At 54.1% G+C, this 21,990-nt stretch overlaps 3 protein-coding genes and 1 long non-coding RNA gene across 7 annotated transcripts in view; 1 reads left to right on the forward strand and 3 right to left on the reverse strand.

Annotated features, from left to right (window-relative positions):
* The first annotated feature begins 1,374 nt into the window (after positions 1-1,374).
* CDT1 (chromatin licensing and DNA replication factor 1) lies at positions 1,375-6,299 on the forward strand. Its single transcript, XM_027719748.2, has 10 exons — positions 1,375-1,819; positions 2,309-2,461; positions 2,549-2,766; positions 3,071-3,265; positions 3,386-3,531; positions 3,805-3,908; positions 4,135-4,323; positions 5,081-5,215; positions 5,294-5,495; positions 5,579-6,299. Exons 1-10 carry the CDS (start codon positions 1,457-1,459, stop codon positions 5,740-5,742), a joined length of 1,869 nt encoding a protein of 622 aa, XP_027575549.1. The 5' UTR covers positions 1,375-1,456; the 3' UTR covers positions 5,743-6,299.
* Positions 6,300-7,912: 1,613 nt separating this feature from the next.
* On the reverse strand, positions 7,913-12,040 carry APRT (adenine phosphoribosyltransferase). Its single transcript, XM_027719759.2, has 5 exons — positions 11,958-12,040; positions 11,368-11,471; positions 10,173-10,306; positions 9,232-9,310; positions 7,913-8,969 (listed from the first exon to the last, which is right to left on the reverse strand). The coding sequence occupies exons 1-5, from the start codon at positions 12,035-12,037 to the stop codon at positions 8,827-8,829; spliced, it is 540 nt and encodes a 179-aa protein (XP_027575560.1). The 5' UTR covers positions 12,038-12,040; the 3' UTR covers positions 7,913-8,826.
* A 3,327-nt stretch (positions 12,041-15,367) lies between these two features.
* On the reverse strand, positions 15,368-19,143 carry LOC113987238. Of its 2 annotated transcripts, none has more exons than XR_003540421.2 (2): positions 17,412-19,143; positions 15,368-16,641 (listed from the first exon to the last, which is right to left on the reverse strand). It is a non-coding gene; the product is annotated as an uncharacterized LOC113987238 (long non-coding RNA). The 2 variants fall into 2 exon arrangements; XR_005563854.1 differs by having other exon boundaries at positions 15,368-17,079.
* A 1,091-nt stretch (positions 19,144-20,234) lies between these two features.
* Positions 20,235-21,990, reverse strand: part of GALNS (galactosamine (N-acetyl)-6-sulfatase) — a 44,032-nt gene continuing 42,276 nt past the window's right edge. For all 3 annotated transcript variants that reach the window (XM_027719756.2, XM_027719757.2, XM_039382222.1), the window contains one exon: positions 20,235-20,817. In XM_027719756.2, the coding sequence (XP_027575557.1) occupies positions 20,731-20,817 (87 nt within the window). In that variant the 3' untranslated portion in view covers positions 20,235-20,730. The remainder of the gene's footprint in view (positions 20,818-21,990) is intronic.

Genomic DNA, 21,990 nt, shown 5'->3' on the forward strand with positions numbered 1-21,990 from the left:
AGCATGGCCAGTGACATAGGCAGCACCTGGCAGTGCTGGTAACCACCAGCCCCTAACAGAAACCATCAACCCGTGAAATTCTCCACATTCCTTGGCTTCCCCGGACTTGTTTTCCCTACACAGTTAATAAACTGGCATCCAGCTGGCACACTGCTGGCCTGGTCCCCACACTCATCCCTGAGTTTCTTCCAGAATTTCAGTGGCTCTTCCCCCCACCCACATGTGCCCAAGCCCCAGCCATCTGGACACCTCTGCCCATGCCATAACCCCCCAAAACATGGGCAGGATGGGGCTCAGGACCCCCAACTGCATGTGTCCGTGGGGTTGGCAGGCACAGCCTCTCGTGGGAGCTGGGGTGGGCTGTGGCTGTCCAAATTACCCTGAGCATCCATCCTCGTTTCTGGGACCTGGAGGGATCCAGTTGTGTTAATTAAACACTTGTCATCGCCAAGACGTGAAGTTCACCGTGTCCGTGAGACCTGGATATGGGAATTACCACTGCAACCCTCCAGTGCATCCCCCCACCCGGAACAGATCCAGGAAAGGTGGTGCATGCCAATCCAGCTCCCAACCCAACCCTGAGCACCCGCAGCCAGGCTGGGAACGAAGGTTCTGGAAGTAAATGGGCACTGGGAATGGCACCCCAGAGCCCTGCCTCGCTCAGCCAAATCCGGCCTTGCTCAGGTTTTAAGGGAGATGCTGGAGACACTGCGGTTCCGTAATGTGCTGCGGGCACAGCCTGAGTGCCCAGGCAGGCAGTGGGTGATGGGCCAGAGCCTGCTCCCACTCCTGGGTACTGCCAACAGCACAGACACAGCGTGGGGACAGGGATGATGGTAGGGGGTGCTGCGGGTGCCTCCAGAGCCCCTCATTCCCATGGCTGGTCCCTAGAGGGACCTCATGCCACCATGGAGTTCGTAACAGAAGCCAGGCAAGGCTTGGCCCCATGCACATCGAGGAAAGCAGATTTGGAGTGACCAACATTCCAGATGTTACTTCCCTGCTTTTGCCCTGCTTTTACCCCACTCTCCCCCCGCTGAGGGTCCCCTCAGCTTGCAGTCCCCCGCACCAGTGGGAGTGGACAATCTCCATCTCTGCCCTTGATACATTAGCCGGCTCCTGACTCGGGCGCTGCGGCACCGGGAATGTCGGACCCCCCTCCCCCGGAGCTGTCCCGGCCGCCCTCGCAGCCGCGCAGGCCGCTCGGGCCCCACGTGCGGCCCCGCTCCGGGAGACGCGGCGCCTTTAAGAGCCCAGTGGCGCCAATTCCGTCCCACGTGACCGCCACCGGCCGCCCCGGTGGGCGGGGTTTCGACGCGCGGGCTCCCGCCAAGCGAGAACCGCGCGCGGGACCGAACCCGCGTGTCCCCGGGACCGGCACCGGGACCTGGCACCGGGATCGGCACCGGGATCGGCACCGGGATCGGCACCGGGACCCGGTACCGGGGGCGCCGCCATGGCCCAGCTCCGCATCACCAACTTTTTCGGCCAGACAAAAGCGGCCACTGGAGTCCCGGCCAAGCGCGGCGGCGGCCACCGGCTCAAGGCCGCCCTCGCCGGTGCTTCGGTCCCCCGGGAGGAGGAGGATGGTGGTGCCCCGGCGGGGCTCAGTGCCCGCTCGCCGCCGCTGCTCCGGTCACCGCGCACTCCGGCCCGCGGGGACTCCCCGGCCGTGCGGGGGCTGGCGGGCAGGAAGAGGAGCCGCCGGGACATGGAAGCGGAGTCGCCAATCGGAGCCCGGTTCGGGGAACCGAGCGGGAAGTCGGCGCGGAAGAGGCTGGAGCCACCCCGGGATGCGGAACCGGGGTCTCCAGACGCGGTAGGGAGATGGGGGGATCGGCGATGGCCGCTTCCTCAGGGACGCGGCTATAAAATGGAGATGGGAGAGGATAAGGGGAGGAGGGGAGTGGGTGGGTGAGGAACTGTAAATCAACAGGCCCCACCAAGTGTTTGACCCTTTTTCCTAGTGCAGGACCCCCAAACCTGCTGCCCCTTGGTGCAGATCTCTCCCTGTCCCCAACCCCAGGCTTGCCCCCTGCCCCTCGTGCAGGACCCTCAGAGTTTGCCCCCCATTCTCCTGATGGAGACTCCCCCCTTATCCTGTCTTGCCCCCTGTACCAAGTGCAGCATTCCCAAAACTTGTCCCCCTTCTCTTGATGCAGACCCTTTCCCCCCGACTTGCCCCTGTCCCTAGTGCAGAAACCCCTATGGCTACCCCCCCTGTGCAGGACTTTTGGGGGGCACCGGGGAAGGGGTCCGGATGGGTGGTTTCCCCGGGCAGCCTCTAACTCTCCTCTGTCTCTTGCAGGCCACCAACCTCTCTCTGCTGGCTACTGCTCAACCCCTGATACCCTCCTCGCATGACCTGGCAGTGCCCCTCCCGACCACCCCCAGCTCACAGCAGGACACGGGGACACGGCCTGGCACAGCCCCCCCGGGGACAGCCCGGCGCCTGCAGCGGGTACAGGGTGATCCCAGCTCTTTGCTCCTGTTGGGGGTGGATTTGGCGCTGTGACCTGCTGTGACCCCGTGTCCCCTCCCTACCCAGGAGGACGTGGCCGAGCTGCGGGGCCGCCTGCAGAAGATGAAGGAGCTGGCCCAGCTGCCATCTGTGCCCAGTGGGACCAGCACAGACCTGCGGGGCCGCCTGGAGCGAGTGCGGCAGCTGGAGCTGCGGATCCGGCAGAGGAAAGCGGAAAGTGAAGCCACATCGGGAGCACGGCCATGCAAGGACACTGGAGCAGCAGCTTCTGCGGCAGAGGCCGGGTGAGGAGCAGCCAGGCAGTGATTTTGAGGGAAAATCAAGGTGTCCCAGCAGTTGCCACAGCCCCACAGTGGTTCTGTGGGTGTCTTCCCACCCCATGAGGGGGTGTGGGGATTCTGAGCGTGGCCCAAGCTACCCTGAGTATTGGGATGTCACTCTTTCCAGGTGATGTGACCCTGATGCTGGCACAGGTTGCTGAGGGAAGGGTTTTGGAATGGGAATGGGAGGTGGGTCCCACTATCTGGAGTCAGCAGCAGGACCCCCGTCCTGGCCAATGTCTATCTAGAACCTTCTTTCTTTCTTCAGAGAGAAGCCCCCAGCATACCAGCGGTTCCACACCCTTGCTCAGGACCTGCCCCCAGGGCTCACGCTGCCCTACAAGTTCAAGGTGCTGGCAGAGATGTTCCGCAGCTTGGACACCATCGCTGGGATGCTCTTCAACCGCGCCGAGACCATCACCTTCACCAAGGTCAAGCAGGGGGTGCAGGACATGATGCGCAGGTAAGTCGGCAGCGCTGGGCAGCCTCTTTTGGGGTCCCAGCAGCCCCTTTTGGGGTCCCAGCTGAAGCTGTCGGGGCCGATGACTGTTGGGGTCCCCAACCTCTCGGGGTGCTGTTGCAGGCAGTTTGAGGAACGTCATGTGGGGCAGATCAAGGCTGTGTATCCCACCTCGTACCGGCTGCGCCAGGAGAAGAACATCCCCACGTTTGGTGATGGCAGGAAGAAGTCAGAGTACCAGCTCACGCTGGAGCCAGTGGTGGGAGAAGGTACGTATGGTTTTGGGGTGTCCAAGAGCTGGAGTGTGCTCAGTCCCGGCTATGATCTCTGAATCCATAGAGATGCTCTGCTTGGTCCATTAAGTAATCATCTGCAGGCCTGAGCATGTTGAAAATGGGAAACGCTTTTGCGACAAGAGGGAAGAGGCTGGGCAGTGATTGTGGCAGTGACTCAGCCCCATGGTGGGACTCTGATCCCATCCTTCCCAAGGCTCCCAAGGTTTGGGGAGGTGCTGTGGGTGATGCTCGTGTTCCTCCTTGCAGAGGAGAAGGTGGATGGTCGCCCTCACCTGTCGGCGTCGCGGTTGTTGGAGCGCAGGAAGGAATTCCGTCAGAACCTGGTGAACATCGTCAAGCAGCACCACAAGGTGAGGGGCACCTGGCACCCCTGCTTTGGGGCCCTGGGGTTGTCACTGTCTAGGACAACTAAAGAACAGGCTGAAGGATGTGGCTGGTTCCCATGGGATGTTCTTGGCAGCAGGTGTGGGTGGGCTCTGAGTTCCCTCCATGTGTTGCCAAGCCATGCTGGGAGTGCAGGGCAACAGCCAACTCCTCCATACCTGGTGCCACGACACAGCTCTTACTCCTTTCCAGGCATTCCTGGCCGCTCTCAGCCCTCCCCTGGAGGTGCCAGAGGAGAAGCTGACCCGCTGGCATCCCCGCTTCAATGTGGATGAGGTGCCGGACATCAGCCCTGTGGAGCTGCCACGGCCACCACAGGAAGACAGGCTGAGCACAGCCCAGGAGGTGCTGAGCACAGCTCGGGGGATGCTGAGCCCCAAGGTGAGTCAGGGCTGGGGTCTGGCTCTGTCTGTGCCATCTCTCTGAGAAGATGTGACCGGACAGGGGTTGGGAGGGATTGTTCCAGAGCCACAGGACTGGAGGCAGGTGGGACACAAACCTGGCTGGTGGTGCTGCAGATTGTGGTGCAGGACTGGTGTCGATCCTGGAAGAGATGATCCAAGGGCTAGATAGAGCTCCTCTGCTCTGGAGACAGGCTGGGAGAGCTGGGGGTGTTCAGCCTGGGGAAGAGGAGGCTCTGGGGAGACCTTAGAGCCCCTTCAAGTGCCTAAAGGGATTGCAGGGGAGCTGGAGAGGGACTTTGGACAAGGCCTGGAGTGCCAGGACAAGGGGGAATGGCTCCCCACTGCCAGAGGACAGGGTTAGATGGAATATTGGGAAAAAATTCTTCCCTAGGAGGGTGGGGAGGCCCTGGCACGGGCTGCCCAGAGAAGCTGTGGCTGCCCCATCCCTGGAAATGTCCAAGGCCAGGTGGGATGGAGCTTGGAGCAACCGGGGATGTGGAAGGTGTCCCTACCCATGGCAGGGGGTAGAACAAGATGGGTTTTAAGGTCTCTTCCAAACCATTCCATGATTCTATGAAGCCCCTCAAACTCCTCTGTGCAGACAGGGATGAGCTGGGAGCGCTGGGTTGGGATCGCTGGGCTGAAGGATGACGGCAGGGGCAGCAGAGGGGAAACTTTTCCTTCCTCCAGCCTGAGCTGTAATCCAACTCCTCCTCCTTCTTCCACATGAGCAGATGGAAAAAGCTCTTGCCAACCTGGCCTTAAGAACAGCCGAAGCCGGTGCGGGGGAACCGGTGCTTTCCAAAGCACCGTCCCCTGCCAGCACCGCCAGCGCTCTCAAAGGGGTGTCCCAGGCGCTGCTCGACAGGGTGAGTAATTCTGTCCTGGATGAAAGGTGGGTGCTGGAGGTGCTGCCTGGGCCTCACCCCATCTCCTCCGCTCCCCAGATCCGGGCGAAGGAGGCGCGGAAGCTGCAGGCGCTGATGACGCGGGACACGCAGCAGGAGGAGCGCGTGGCCATGCTGGGCCGGCTGCCGGCCATGGCCCGAGTCCTGCGCAGCGTCTTTGTGGCTGAGAAGAAGCAGGCGCTGCCCATGGAGGTGGTTTGTGCCCGCCTGGGTGACAGCTACGACGAGCTGATGGCACCTGGTAGGAATTCGGGGGGGGGGGGTGTCTCTGCAGGGGGAAGGGGCTGGGGAGGCAAGTTCTGACGCCCTGTTCCTTGTTCGCAGCTGAGATGGAGAAGCACCTGCGGCTCTTCGTGGAGCTCCTGCCTGACTGGGTGGGCATCCACGCCATCAGGACAGACACCTACATCAAGCTGGACAAAGAGAAGGACCTTGGCCTCATCACTGAGAGGCTCACCAAGGCGGCGAAGGAGGCGGAAGCCCTCTGAGCCCCCTAGGGATCGAGGTTTGCCCTGTGCAATCTCCTCTAAATGTAGCAAATCCCAACTGCACTTTGAGTTCTGGTGTGGGCTGATGGGAGGCTTATCCTCAGGGGTGTCTGAGGAAGGGCAGAATGCCTTAATTTTTTTTATTTAAGGGATCCTGGGGTGAGACCCATGAGGGCTGTAGCTCCCCTAATCCTCAAGCAATCCTGCATCCTGGGGTGACAATGCAAGCAATGAAAATGAGCTGAGCAACCTCTTCTTGGCTTTCCTGTGTTCTACTGAAGTTTTAATGCAGGATGTTTCTCCTGAAGATCTAATTCTCTTCCATGAACTGGGTCCTGGTGAGGTGAAGGCAGGACGGGGCAGGGTGAGGTGAGAGGGTGACAGGCAGGAAGGAGTGAGAGAGAAAGTCACAAATCAACGTTCTTGGAGCTTTGGGCCTTGTTCTGTTTTTAAGGGAGGGAAAACGCATCTTCCAGCCGTCACTGGAAACAACTACAGGACTTGTCAAAACATATTTGTATTAAATGTTTTAAATATAGCTGACTTGTGTTAACCCAGCACTCTTCCTCCGTGAGCTGCCTGTCTCGTGGTTCTCCATGGCAATTGGCACCGGGAAGGGCTGGGTCCTCATCCAGCTCCTGGAGAAAGACTTACTGGAAAAAGTGAGCGTGGGTTTGCAGGGAGCTGAAAGCAGCTTTTGTAAATGGGGACGGGGGAGCAGCTCCTGCAGGGATGGGAGCAGGCAGGGCTGGGGTGTGCAAGGGGGGGCTTTTTCCCAGAGGAAAGACCAGGCCACTCGGCTGAAGTGGCTTGGGAAAAGGGACAGAGAGGGTGAGGATTGCTCAGAGGTGCTGGGCTGGCGCAGTGCCCAGGTCAGGGCAGTGTGGGTGCAGGGGAGGAGGTGGGAGCTGCCCAGTGCCACGTCAGACACACCTCACACTGCTTCCTGAGCCAAACTGGGCTGGTTGGAGCAGGAGCCATCAAGGACTTGCAGAGAAAGGTGACTCTCCTTCATCCCTTCACCCTATGCTGGTCCTGGCCAGATTTCTCACCTGAAGTGCCAGATTGAAGTCAGGCAGCATCAGAGATCCTACAGCACTTCTTCCCAAGGGAGCAGGCAGACCTTTCTCCTCTGTGTCTTCCTCCAGGCCCCTGCTTGCTGTGTGCAGCCCAGCTGGCAGGCACTGCTGGCAGGAGGTTGCCCAGTTTCCAGGGAGGAGGAGGGTTTAAACCCAGCCCAGGAACTGGAGAGATACACAGAGCTGGGGTGCAAGGTTGGGGAGCTCTTGGGTGTGAAGCTGGGGGCCTTTGCGGTAGGCTGGGCTATCAGCCATTGCTCAAGGACCTCACCGTGGTGGAAAGAAGCTGGATTCCAGGAGCTGGACTGGAGAGGAGCTGGATTCCAGGAGCTGGATTGTAGAGGAGCTGGATTCAGCAGCCTGGCAGCCACCTGTGCACCTCAGGAGAGCTCGGAGCAAGCTCCCGTTCTGCTCCTCTTCTCCCACCTGGAAGCCACCCCTGCACAGCCTTGTCTCTCCAAGCAAATGACATCAGGGGCTGCTGGCAACCCAAAGGCACTGTCCCCAGTTCCCTGATGTCACCTCCTGGCCCCGTGCGCAGCCAGCGCTGGCACTGGCAGGGCTGACGCTGCTTCCCCGGCACGCAGCTGCTTTCCATGGCTCTCTGGGGTGGAACTGACTTTTCCCTTCTCTCCCCCGCAGCATGGACCCTCTCCTTGTGCCAAGTATGTGAGGTGCTGCCTCCCTTGGCTCCCCACAAGGGCTGGCTGTGAAAGAAGTGCCCTGGGATAGGTTGATCCCAAGGGAACGGTGGTTCTCAGCGTAAACGGAGCAGCACTGAAGTGGCTTTTCAGGAAATGGGGATAAAAATAGCTGGAATAGTTCTTACAAGTGTTAAGGGCTGGGTGTGAGGTGGCCCCATGCACTGGATGGAAAAAGGGGAGCTGAGCTGGGGGGGCTTGGTCTGCCTCCCTCCAGCCAGAGGTTGTGCAAGGTCTAGAGAAAGGTACCTGAACTCCCGGGAAAAAAACTCATTCCAAGCGTTGGGAGCTCACACCACAGCCTTGCTGAACTGACCATCTGGGTTTGGAGGAAGATGCTCACAAGGGTCATTAACGGCTTCAGCTACTGCAAGAACAGCTCTGAGACAGTTTAGAAAACATAAAAATAAATCAATGTTTATTTTACCCGTGAGTCCAGTCCCTGCTGGGACAGAGACAGTCCCTGATGTTTTCAGGCATGTGGAAGTTTTGGCACAACAAGTTTTAGCTGTGACCACACTGAACTGTGCTGGAGGAAGCATCTCCAAACCCCATCATCCATCGCACACCTCAGACCACTGAACACCTTTGCTGTGGCCTTATCTGACACCAAACTACTACCAAGAGCAGGTTCTGAACTGGCATTAGCCTTTCAACATCCTGATGCCCCAAGACACCACAGCAGAGGGAAATTAACACAGGGAGTAGGGTATGGTGCAGAAAATTGGGAATTTGTGCTGAACAAGAGCTGCCTGTGGTCTCCGGGGAAGGAAAACATGGTGATTGAGCTCATCTACACCAGCAACATCCTGATTTAAGGACACAGCAGGCACTTAGTTGCCCTTGACAAGCACAACTTCTTCTGGTGTGAGCAACAGCACAGAGCAACCAGGCCATCCCCCAGATTTATCCCTGAGAGAAATAACCATTTTTTGCCCGTCTCCTGTGTTCCTTTGGCAAATTTTTAGCAGGTTCCTTGGAGGCTGACAGGCACAGCTCAACCCCCAGTGAATGCTGGTGCCCTGACAGAGCTCTCCTGCTCTACAGTAGCATTGTCACTTTGCTCTCCTAAAAAGCTGCATCCCCTCCCAATCAATCAGGCTGTTCCTTCTTCCCAAAAGGATGAACTCCAAAAGGGCTCATTACACTCACCACACTGCTTGGAAAAGAAATAGGATTTAGGACTGAATAGCATCTGGTCGTGATCAAAATGTGTGTTTCCCCCCTGCCCACCCCCCTGTGACTCAGAATTACTGGATAAAGCCCCAAATTTGTTCCCAGTGTTCCCTCCTCCCTGCTCCTCCTCAGTCATACTGCAGCAGTGAGTAGAAAGGGATGGAACTGAGCTTCTCCAACCCTTTCAGGGGTTTTAACTCTATGACCACCAGGCACTCCAGGATTTCAGCCTTCAGCCTCTTCAGCAGCTCACAGGCTGCACACATGGTACCTGTGGAGCGGGAGAGAAACATACTCCAGGAGCAGCTTCTAACCCCATGGCTACTCCTGCTGCTGCCAACAGGTTGCCCAGAGAGGTTGTGGATGCCCCTGGAAGTTTTCAAGGCCAGGTTGGAGCAACCTGGTCTAGTGGAAGGTGTACCTGTCCCTGGCAGGGGGTGGAATGAGATGAGCTTTAAGCTCTCTTCCAACCCGACCCCTTCCATGATTCTATGAACACACATGGGCACATGGGTCACACGAGCTTCTCTCACCTCCAGTTGCCAGCAAATCATCCACTATAACCACTTTCTGTCCCGGTTCAACGGCATCAGTCTGGATTTCCAGTTCAGCCTGCAGGGTGGAAAGAGCAGCTTCGTTTTAGTTTGGCCTTAGAGAGAAGCTCTTCATCAGCTGCTGGTTCCACACATGGTAGAACAGAGACAAGTCCTCAGCAGGATCAACCTAAACACACAGCACCAAAAATCCCAAAGAACTCATATTCCAGCTACAGGGGAGTGCCATGGAAACACAGAGCAGGGAGGGGATTGCTGGGCCAACCCTCTGGCACGTCAAGATCCTGAACATTCATCATGTGAGTTATTGTGGAATTTTATCCCAGAGCAGTTCTCCAGTGAGGAAAATCTCCTGTAATGCACTGGAGAGCTCTGCCTAAGACAGATCCAAAGCAGCACCAGCACGTCCTGTGTCAGCTGAGCTTGTCCCAGGCAGGGGTTGGCCCAAACGGTCCCCATGGTAAGGCCTGGGTTTGGGGGTTCTGCTGCCGTTAGTTACTAGTGGTGGTTGCACATTATTAGGCTCAAAGCTCAGCTCTGAATGTGGAGTAGCCACGGGGTTATGGAGCAGGACTTGGGAAGCCATGCGGGAAGGCACTGACTTAGAGCACTTACTGGCAGAGTGGGAAACACTCTCCGTGGTCATGCCCCTGAATTCAAGCCAAAGAAAGCGATTTAGCATCAAGTCTTAGCACCACCCCCCCCAAAAAATCACAGCACAGCATCAAAAACCACTCGCTGGCACGAACCATGTGTCTGTGGCTCAGGGACGGAGCAGCTCAGAGCCATTCCTGAAGGTTGGGCAGACTGTCCATGGCATCAGAAACTCAGTTTGGGACCACCCCGCTGGTTTTGTCACCCATCCCCTCGCTGACACCCCCAGCCCTGCCCCAGAACCCCCTGCCCTTCCCGGGCGTTACCTTGCCATATTCCAGGGCATAGGACACAGACTCGGTGGGACCGGGAAGTTTCCCCTTTTTCCGTATGGGCACAAAGCCAATCCCCAGCCTCTGGGCCAGAGGGGGCCCAATGAGGAATCCACGGGAATCCAGGCCTGGGGGGAGCAGAGCACAGGAATCATGGAATTGTTTGGGTTGGAAAAGGCCTCTGAGACCATCAGAATCAATCGTTCTGCCAGCCTGGCCAAGGCCACCACTAACCATGTCCCCAGGTGCCACATCCACATGTTTCTTGAACACTTCCAGGCATGGTGACTCCACAGCTGCCCTGGGCAGCCCATTCCAATACCTGACCACCCTTTCAGTGAAGAAATTTTCCCTGATATCCAACCTAAACCTCCCTTGAAGCTGCTTCCTCTTGTCCCATTGCTCAGATTGGAGCCATTTGACTGGGGGAGGGTCTTTGCATACCTTCATTTTATCCTCCCATTCAAGGGGGTTTCTAGAAGCAATTTGCTCTTACAGTCCCTTCTGAGGGTTGAAAACACACCACACTCCTGTGCTTGCCCAGATGTGCTGCTGAGGGACTCCAGGGCTCCACAGGGAGCCCCATCAGCACATTTCCCTCCCTTCTGGCTCTTTTCCTTAGAGATAAGCTCAGCAGAGCCTCAGTATCAGTTTGGCCACACAACCAGAGACTTTGCACCTTTGGGCACAGACTTCACTTATCACAAGACACCTGGCCCAGGTCTGGTCTGTGCTCTCTGACCCTTGGGCTATCGCCCAGCCCAAGCTCTGCCTTCCTCAGCACCTTCCCAGGTGTGCTGCAAGGTCTTATCAGTGCCACAAAGGCTGTTTGTGTTGGCCTGAAAAGGCTTCTGAGAAGGAAAACAAGCTGGAACAGGGTCTGCCTGGAACAGGGACTAGGCGTGGCAGGCTTTCTGTATTCCCTCTTTTTTAACAATGGAAGCAACAAACTATGAAACTGGCACTGAAGTATCATCAGATGGCACCTTCAACATCCAAACCAGTATTTCAGGAAATTACAGGATGAGGTTAAGGGTATAACCTGTCCTGGTGTTACCACATGACAGAGGCCAATGTTCAGGTGATTCTCATGTCCAGGGGCCACAGAATTCCAGATGGGTCACCCTATGCTTCCCACCTGGGACATGCTGCTCTGCCCTGGCCTCAGGCATGTTTAACCAACACTTACCCACAATGAAGTCAATTTTGGGGAATGATGCCCTCACATGATCCTCCAGAAGATCAATCAAAGTCCTGAATGCCACAGGATCCTTCAGCAAGGGGCTGATATCGCTGCAATGAAGGAGGGCAGGCAGTGAGTGACCTCCGGGGGCTGCTCAGGCTCCACTGAGCTCTGGAGCGCAGGGAAGGGTCCTGGTACTGCCAGCTGCAGGGATGGGCACTGGGGAGAGGAGCCGGCAGCGAGTCCCCGGCCTGGCTCCATCCCCGGCCCGGCTCCATCCCCGGTCCCATTCCCATGCCCTGTCCTTGTTCCTTTCCAGGTCCTGGCTCCATCCCCAGTCCCAATCCTATTCCCATCTCCGGCCCTGGTCCCATCCCCGGGCTCGGCCCCAGTTTTGGTTCCGGCCCCATCCCCGGCCCTGGTTCTGATCCCGGTCCCAGTCTGGTCCCATTCCCATCCCGATCCCATTCCCCAGTCCCATCCCCATCCCACTTCCCGTCTCCACCCCCAACCCTGGTCCCATCCCTGGTCTGGCCCCATTCCCATCCCCAGTTCCGTCTCCATCCTCATCCCCATCCCATCCCATCCCGCCCCACCGGAACAGCACGCCGGGCACGGGGAAGTCCGGGAAGGACCGGACGCGGTCGCGGACCCGCCGCAGCCGCTCGTCGCTCATGGCGGCCCCGCCGTGCGCAGCCGCCGCGGCCCCGGCACGGCCGGGCGGGGCAGAGGCGGCGGGGGCGGCCCCTCCCGCCCCGGGGCGGCCCCGCCGAGCGGCGGGGACGGGCTCGGCTCCGGGAGCGCGCGGCACGGGCAGCCCGGGGCGGGGAGCGCCGGTACCCCGGGGCACGGAGCATCAGCCCCATGGGTGCGTGGAGCGCCGGTACCCCGGGGCACGGAGCATCAGCTCCCCGGTTCGTGGAGCACCAGTGCACTGGGGCATGGAGCATCAGTCCCCTTAGTGCATGGAGCTCCGGCAGCCTGGGGTACGGAGCCCCAACCCCCTGGTGCATTGAGCTCTGGGACTCTGGGCTATGGAGCCCCGATTCCCCAGTGCACAAAAAACTCTGGTACCCTGGAGCATATCGAGCATCGGTTGCCCCAGTACATGGAGGTCTGGTACCCCAGAGCATGGAGCCCTGACCCCCCGGTCTGTGGAGCTCCAGCAGCCTGAGTACAGGTACACAAAACTGTCACTTTTGGTCATGGAGCCCCAACACCCATGGAGCCCCACTCTCCCTCTGAAGAGTGCTCAGGTACCTGCATGGTGTGGAGCAGTATTTCCCCAGGACACAGAGCCCTGGGACCCTGCCTTGTCCCTAGTGCGCTTTGGAAAGGAGCCCCATGCCCAGGGGTTACACTTCCAGCCCCCCTCCCCCTGCCCCGCCTTGCAGCGACAGCAAGCTCCACAGGACTTCACTATTTGCTGCTTTTCTGTCGCTCTCACCTCGTGTGACCTCTTGGAATCGTATTCTGTGTTTGTTAAAACCGTTGGTTGGGATGACACCCACGGGGGTGATAACACAGCCCTGGGTCCTGGAGCAACAGCTCCTGGTGTCACTGACTCCTGGGGCAGGTCAGGGAGATCTCCCAGCTCCCAGCTCCCGATTGTGGCTGTTGTTTGGGCATGCAAAATCCACTGAATGAGGACAGATCTCCTCTTACATTAGCAAATAAGCCTTGGATCTGGTCCAAATCCATCTGAGCACAGTTCACTGCAGAAAGCAGAAGCAGTTTGAGCCTGCAACACCCCTGGCCAAGCTCAGGGTTTGCTGCTGAAAGCTGTGATGGGGAAACCTTCACCCCACACTCCCCAGACACCCCCTGCCATGGGCAGGGATGCCTTACAGTAGAGCAGGTTACTCCAAGCCCTGTCCAACCTGGCCTCGAACACTTTCAGAGATGGGGCAGCCACAATTTCTTTAGGGAACCTGTGCCAGGGCCTCACCACCCTCACATGGAATACACACCTTCCTAATATCCCATCTAACCCTGTCCTCTGGCAGTGGGAAGTCATTCCCCTTTGTTTTATCACTCCAGGCCCTTGTCCCAAGTCTCTTTCCAACTCTCTTGAAGCCCCTTTAGGCACTGGAAGGGGCTCTAAGTTTTCCTTGAGCCTTCTCTTCCCCAGGCTGAACAATCCCAACTCCTGTTAAGTTCTCTGCTGCCAGAGACAGTCCGTGCTCCCTTCACAACCATTCCCTTACAGACTAAGATTTTCCCTGAACTCAGATTATCTCCTTGGCACCAGAAAAATCCTCTCAGGCAGCTGTTCCAGTGAAGCAAACACGGAGGAAGCACGAAGCTTTCCAATGGAACAGGGGCTCTGCAACACCCTCACTCCCTGGGATAAGCTGGATGGGTTTCTCTTGTGATCTTACCAACTGCAACACAGGACAATGAGCTATTCCAGCACCTCCTCTTCTTCCTGGCAGATGGAAGTGATGATGGAATTTATCTACCTACTTGCAGAAATAAGCAGGAGCTTATTTCCTGGGAAAAGGGCTCTTTTGCGTCCTGCCAGGCAGCCCTGCTTCTCCCCTTACTAATGGAGGAGTGTAACGCGGGGTCTATGTCACCCCTGTCTTGTTTGGATCCCCATTACCAGCAGGAGACTCCACTACATTTTCCTTGAGGCTGAGTGAGGTTCCCAGGCCCCTCGTCCCAACCAATCCCTGGGAAACCAGCAGCTTCCACCAGGACGAGCTGCTGAGTGCTCCCACTGCTCCCTTCACATCCCACAGCTGGAGGATCTCTCCTCTTTCCGTCACCATCAGTTCTGCCAGGAAGGGCATAAAAGTTATACCAAGTCAGACTTCCAGTGGTTCAGCTGCCAGAAATCATGCCACATGTTTAAAAAACAACATTCCTGAAATCTCTGTCAGAATTTCTCCTCATTTACCCTCCATTCCAAAGGATATGACCTGCGCCTACCGGCACAGATTGTAACATCACAAGAAAATCAGTTTTCCCTGTAATTGTCCAACCTTTCAAACAACAGTGCTGACTCCTACTGCAATTTCCATCTGAAAAAAGAACTTTCCTAGGACCCCTTTCCAAAAGTGATGTCAAAGGGCTCTGGAATATCACTCTGGAGATGACTCTCGACATCCGACATCCGGCTGTGGCTCAAGAGATCCAGGGCTGATCTGTGCCTGGCAGAGGAACCACCACCTGGGATCTGGACCCACCCCCCAGGATACTGTAGCTGGTTTTGCCAAGTTTTTGGACACAGAGGCACAATTAAAAGTGTTTTGAGATCCTGATAGGAGAGATGTTATTAGCCAGGGAACACAGAAACTGGGAATATAAAAGCTTGGGAACTAGCTCTAATCTGCTTAACCAGGCAATTAGAAGAGCTGTGCTGAGTCTGGAAGTTTCTGTTCCATTCAGGATTTTAAAGCTTCAGTGTGAAGTGGAACAAAATGCCCCAAATTTCAACATACCCCTTCCACCAGGGGAAACAAGAACTGAAATTTCCTTGCAAATCTGCTGGAATGTTTCGCTTCAGTTTCAGCTGAGGAAATGCACTTTAAACCCATTAAAAAAAAAAAAACACACACACACAAATTTGAAATATCTTATTTCAACAGCAGAAGAATGCAGCTCCCCAGCCAGATCCCTGCAATTGGGATAGAAGCATTGGAGCTGGTTTTGTGCTCCCTAAAAGAGGGGAAAGTGTTGATCCAGCTCTGCCTCCCACGGAGCCCAAGCCAGCACCTCCTGCCCACTGCATCAGGCCCTTGGAGAAGGCACAAAACTCCTCTCCCTCCTCTGGCCAGCCTGGATTTTGTGTCTGCTCCAGAACTAATGGATTTGGCACACATTCCTTGCTGCCGGCTTTTATCTGCTCTCCCTTTCAGATGGGAATTGTGCTACCAAGCTCCTATCACCCAGAAGGGTGTTAAGTGACTCCAAGAGGGACAAAGGCTCAGAATGCTGCCAGATTGCCTCTCTCCAGAAGCTGGAAGGCAGAGTTTTTCCTCCTTCCTAAAAGACCACAAGCTTTTGGCTACTGATCCACCTTTATTTGGGATTTATATAATCACAACTAGACTTTGAGCAACAACAAAACTTTGAACGGTGGAAGGGGATATAAAGAAAACAGGCAAATGGAGTCTGGGTTTTTAAAATAGCCATTTTCCAAAGGAAAAAAGAACCTAAAATGGGATTTCAGTCCTTCCCTTACAACTGTTCTTAAAATCTGACAGTTTAATTCAAGAGGCACCACAGTGTTGCCCTCTGATAACATACAAAACCATCCAATACTATCAGAAAACAAAAGGAAAAGTCCATTTCCAAGTATTATAACTGTAAAGAGAGATGGAAAACAAGCCATTTTAACTGCAAAACAGTTATTTGGAAGCTGGACAAGCAAAGTAGCTCTTAAGACAGTAAAAGTGTGTTTCTTTTGTAAAGTTTCCCAGTGCTGAGGACAAGAGCAGGATCCCTGGGGAGGGATTTCTCATCTGGCTGTGCTCAGGAGGCTGCTGGAAACTCTGCAGACAAAACCCACCTCCCAGCACCCCCAAACTTGCCTCCCCCCCCAAACTCCATTTAATTCTCACCTTCCAAAGATCTTTGTTCAGCTGCTGGAATGATTTCATGTGGTTATTTCAAATAAAAGTGGGAAGAGTGGTCTCCAACCTTCAGGAGATCCTCGTCTCATCCTCTTTATGTGAAATCAGGAATTTTTGGGAGCTGTCCATGATGTTCGGGAAAGGCTCAGTGTGACAGGTATGAGATCTGCCAGCTTCCATTACTGTCCCAAGTCCAAAACCCTCCTTCCCAGAGATGTTAGTTCTAGTTCTTTTATTCAAATCCCACTGTCATCCTCAGCGCTCACCCAAAAACTCAGTCCCCAGGTTTTATTAACAAATCTGTGGGTCTCGCTCGCTCTCCTTGTTCCAACCTTCCCCATTTTCCCTTTAATTCCATATTCCCAAGCTTCCCATTTGACACGTTATCCTTCATCGCTGCACTCAATAGTTTGCAGGGCATTAACCTTGGCTCCAAGTGTTCGGAATTGATCTGCTGCTTTCCAGTTCCAGCGCTCAGCTCCCCAAATTGTCGGTCCCCAGAGACTAATTTGCCACCGAAATAATCCATTTGTCGCCGCAGGCTTTGAAATCAAGGCTCCACTTTTGCAGGCAGAGGCTGTAAATGCAGCCGGAGTTTTTCCACGATTATTAGTTCCATCCATTTCGGAAGCTTCTCCGCACAGAGGGGCGGATGATAACACAGCCTCAGGGGCAGAGCGGGGAGGCTCGAGAGGCTCAGCTAATTGGAAATTAAAGGCAAGAAAGAAATTCCTTGGACTCTTAGCCCAAGTAGATATTCAGCTTTTAGCATTTAGCACAATAAATATAAAGAAAGGAACATCACAGCATTAAACATCATCATTCCTTTAGCATTTATGTCTTGTAGCTTGAGCAAAGAAGCCACCAACAGACCAGTTTGGCTGCTGCAGGTCCCCGAGTGGGCTGTGAACCCCACCAGACCCACTCCTGGCCCAGTATGGGCAGTTCCCAAACAGGGCAGCTTCAGACCAGAGGCTCAGGATCATTATTAAGGGCAGATGTGGCCACTTCCTGCTCCAAGGTGCATTTTGGTGGCTGCAGGCATCATCCTCATCCCCGGTCTTGGTCCCCCTCCAGCCCCTGAACTGCTCCTGGGCAGCTCTGTGGGCTGGGAAATTGATCCAAGGTAAAAATAATACTGGGAAAACAAACCAAGTTATTTTTAACCCAAGTCAGTCCTGTGATCTGTGAGACTCTCCCCCAGCAAAGTGTTATTCCCCTGGTTTACAGGTGAAATCATAGAATGCATTTCTGATAAATTATTTTCCTTCATTAGTTCTTCATCTCACAACTTTTAAATCTGTACATCTTTGGGAGAGGAATTGATTTAAAATTCTTCCTGATAAACAGCTGTAACACTACTATTCTTATTTAAATTTAAAGCAGAAGCTTTGTCACATTAAGCTTTGATTATTTATTATCTGTTTTGTGTCCATTTACTATAAACACACACTAAGTGAATTCACTTACTTGCTTTCTAGTGCAAAGTTTTCCTCCTGTATCTGGGTCCTGAGAGATTGTTTCAGTGAGGAATGAGGACTTCGAGTGCTGGGGGAGAGGATAAACACTGTGGCTGCTTAGAGCAGGGTGGCTTGTCCAAGCAAGTTCCAGGGGAAAAGCAGGACCTTCAGAACTGAGAGCTGTGAGAGAGAAAAGGAGGAAGCAGCAGGGAGGGGACAGGGGCAGCAGGCACCCAGAACACTCACAGTGTGTGTTCTCAAGTGCTAAGGACTGAGGAACATGTCCAGGCAAGTGCTCAGCTCTGATCCCATGATGTGAACTCTTCATAAGCAGCACAAAACCCCACAAAGTGTTGCTACTTCGCAACTATTTGAGGGCTGATGAGGATTTCCAGGGAGTTGCAGTGATGGACTCCCTCCTCTGGTGGGATCTTTATAGTGAACTGCAGGACTCTGAGAATTCTGGGTGATTGAATCGTGGAATCACAGCATTGTTAAGGTTGGAAAAGATCTTTAAGATCATCAGTTCCAATCATCAGCCCAACACCATCACCATGTCCTCAAGTGCCACATCCACATGTTTTTTGAACACGAGAGATGGTGACTCCACCATGGCCCTGGGCAGGCTGTTCCAATGCTTTCTGAGCCTTTCCACAAAAAAATTTCCTTACTATCCAACCTGAACCTCCCCTGGCACAGCTTAAGGCCGTTTCCTCTCATCCTGTCCCTTGTTCCTTGACATCTGTGGGAGCAGAGCCTGACTCCTCCCACTCCACCCTCCTGTAAGGGAGTTGGAAAAAGCGAGAAGGTCCCCCCTAAGCCTTTTCTCCAGGCTGAGCCCCCCCAGCTCCCTCAGCCACTCCTGGTGCTCCAGCCCCTTCCCCAGCTCCATTCCCATCTCTGGACTCAAAGAAGCACTAAAGCAGAGGTGGAGCAGATCCAGCAAATGGGAGTTACTGGTTTTATCTGGTGTCCTGTGCTGACAGACCCACATGTCCTCCCAGTCTCTCTCCTTGTGCCACTGAGGAACTGGCTGGTCGGAATCTCCCAAGCCTTGAGCTATCCAGGCTATGTCAAAACAAGGAGGAATGTTATGGATGAGCTGGAAATGCCATGATATACTTGAAGGACAATTAGGAACATCATAAGGCAGCTAAGAAATGTGGACTATAAACAAATGCCACTTGCAGATGCACAGGGATCCACAGACTGCTGGTGAAAGAAATGCTGGGATTTCTGAGAGGTGGAACAGTAAGAGCTGACTCAAGTGCTGTTCTTATGCCGATCTCTTAGGATTATCCAGCTTCAGGAGATGTACACTAGGAATTACTGTGGAGGGGATTACAGGTAGCATAAACCATGGGAACAGAGAGAATGGGAGCGTTTGGATTACAGGGAGGGTAAGAACAGGCAGCTGAAAGCCCGGAGCAGGCAGCACAGCAGTTGGCACAGGCAGTGCTCTCAAGCAGTCCCAGCTTTGCCTGGGAAGGAAGTCGAGCTGTTTCCAAGGACAGAGCACCTGGATTTTTTTCCCAAGGCAGCACATCATCACACAGAGAGGGCATGTGTACTGTGGGAAACATTGGAGGTGTCAAGTGGAGCTGGTGGTGGTGCAAACATATAATTTCAGAATGGTTTGTGTGGGAAGGGACTTTAGAGCCCATCTCATGGCACCCCGTGCCATGGGCAGGGACACGTTCCATTAGACCAGGTTCCTCCAAGCCCTGTCCAACCTTGCTTCGGACACTTTCAGGGATGGAGCAGCCACAGCTTCTCTGAGCAACCTGTGCCAGGGCCTCCCCACCCTCACAAAGAAGGATTTCTTCCTAATATCTGACCTAAACTTCCCCTCCTTCAATCTGAACCCAAACATGCTCAGGGTTCCTTCCAGCTACTGCCCTGAAGCCCCAGAGTAACCTGGTTTTGCTCAAGACACGTTTATTAGCAACAGGGAAGGGTGTGGAAGAGGCTCCAAGGCAGACGAGGAATCTGCGCCACGGAATCGTGCGAAGGCCCCGCGCTCACCAGGAACTCTGTTTAAAGAAGAGCTACACCCAGGCTGTGGAAAGTTTGCACAAGGAGGATTCCTCGGAGAGCATGCATTGGAAACAGGGTCAAGAGTTAACATCTGATGTAAATGGGTATTTCTGAGCCTGCACTTGGCTGGGCCTGGATCATGAGATGAGAAGCATGACTTAAATCAGATTTAGACATGGATTTTTGGAAACTAAGAAAACCCCTGAAATGATCACCCGACCCCCAGTTCCCCATGAATGTCCTGCATACCAACAATCAGGCAACAGAATCATGGAATAGTTTGGGTTGGAAGGGACCTTAAAGATAATCCAGTCTCACCCCCTGCCATGGGCAGGCACACCTTCCACTAGACCAGGTTGCTACAAGCCCCATCCAACCTGGCCTTGGACAATTCCAGGCATGGGGCAGCCACTGGTTCTCTGGGAAACCTGTGCCAGGGCCTCACCACCCTCAAGGGGAAGATTTTCTTCCCAATATCTTATCTAACCCTGCCCTCTGGCAGTGGGAAGCCATTCCCTCTTGGCCTGTCACTCCATCCCTTGTCCAAAGTCCTCTTTTGGAGTCCCTTTAGGCACTGGAATGCTGCTGTAACCCTAATCCAATACTTACCTGAACACTATCCTCAAATTTCCTTGTACCATAACCTAGGGAATGTTTGCAGCTACAGATGCAAGAAAGTCAGGGCATTCTCCCCAAATCCAACCCCTTAGTTGGGAACAGGAGGGAGCCCTTGTTTGCTCCCAGCAGCTGCACCCAGAACTCCCAAATTTGGGAAGAAAGGAAAAACAAGTTAATATCCAGAGTTCACAATGGAAATCAAATGTTAAAACAACAAGTTACAGGCACACAAAACACGGGCACTTTGGGCAGGGCTTTCTGGCAGCTCTGAGTTTCCTGCTCCGTCCCTATGGCTGCTGTTGGGGCATCCCAGTGAGCAAAGATTTGGGAGAGCAGGTTGGGTGGAAGGAGCAAGGGGAATCCAAGGGTGGAAGGAGGAAGGGGAATCCATGGCATTTTGGAGGTGATGGCAGAGTTGTCATTGTCCAGAGAGCTTTTACAGCTGAAACAGACTTTGCTGAGGTTACCATTTAGGGAAACAACCAGAAGAAGAGAGGAGTGGAGGCTAAACCCTGAGCATGAGGAATATAAACACTGGCCCTTTTGGAAGAACAAGTGATGATTTCACACACACATCACACCCTTCCTGTGTAAACAGGAGTGCCAACATGAGCAGACACGCTGGATGTCCGGCTGCTCCGGGCTCTCTGTGCAGCTCTGGAGGGATGCAGAGATCAGTGAGGCCAAGAGCATTTCTTAGGATCAGACTCAGGCGCTTTCAGGCACTTCCCAAGCTTCTCACAGCCTGGAGGGGACCAATTCTGTTAAAGACAAACAAAAATAGACAGAAAGATGATTCACACCAAGTGTCTCCTAAGCTCTAACCCCAACCAGCCCTTTTTGATCCTCACAAAGACACTTTTATGTCCTGCTTGAAAAATGAAACTCCTCTTGCAGCCGATGCCTCTGGGCTCATAAACTTCCCCATTCCAAACATTAGTCAAATAAAAGCTTTAGGAAAGGCTACAAATCCTTCTGCAGCACATGATTCCCTCTTCTGGCATCTTTCCTGGTCTCTCCCAGACCAGTTTGCTGGGACTCTGTGACCCTCCTCTCTCTCTTGTAGCAGCACAGAGCAACCAGATCACGAGGTTTTGGTGACCTTCCCAATTTTCCTGGGGTCCAGAAGAGTTCCCATTCTTAGCACTGTGATATCCAGGCACTTTGTTGAGGAAGCAAAAAGCAGCAGAAGGCCAAGGGTGTGAGAGAGATAAGAATGCTGGTATTTTAATGAGCATTTTGATGGATGAATCCATGAGCAGATGGAGCAGAAGGCATTCCTGGGACACCTCTTCCACACAAAACTATTTGTCTCCCTTGTTTCCATGTTTCTTGAACTACCTGCCTGTGTACAACAGAGAAAGGACACCAGCAAGGAGACCCACTGCAAACCTCAGCTTCCTAAGGGATCAACAAAGGAAAGAATTTGGAAAAATGAACTTTTTTTATTTAATTGGCATTTTGCCATTTAAAATTTGGGATCGTGGTCATGTGAACGGCAGGTTGTAATTCCCGTTCTGCCTTCAGAAATCTTTTGTGTTCATTCCCTGTTCCTCCCTCTCTCAGGTCTGTACATATCAAAGGCCAGTTCAGCTCTGACCTATTGCCTTTAATTTTATTTTTATCCTTCAAATATTTACGTTTTCTTGGATGTAAATTCCTACGGAGGAAACGAAAAGCTTAACCCCAGAAAAAAAATGCTGGAGCAGGATTTTATTCCATGGAACTGACAACAGATGGCAGTGAGACACCAGCTATCCCTGCAGAGGAGCAGACGCAGAGGGAACTCTGGTGGAGGCATCTCTGCACCAAGGGCTCCAGAGGCTTTAAGAACAATTAATGCTGGTTCCTAAATCTGTTTCTCCATTTTAAAATGCACAACCACGGCTGGAAATTTTAGGCCACTCTGCAGAAGGAACTGAGAGCCAAAAGAA

The sequence above is a fragment of the Pipra filicauda genome, unplaced genomic scaffold (genome assembly GCF_003945595.2).
Source record: "Pipra filicauda isolate LSUMZ 115617 unplaced genomic scaffold, ASM394559v2 scaffold261_size1826302_pilon, whole genome shotgun sequence".
NCBI lineage: Eukaryota > Metazoa > Chordata > Aves > Passeriformes > Pipridae > Pipra > Pipra filicauda.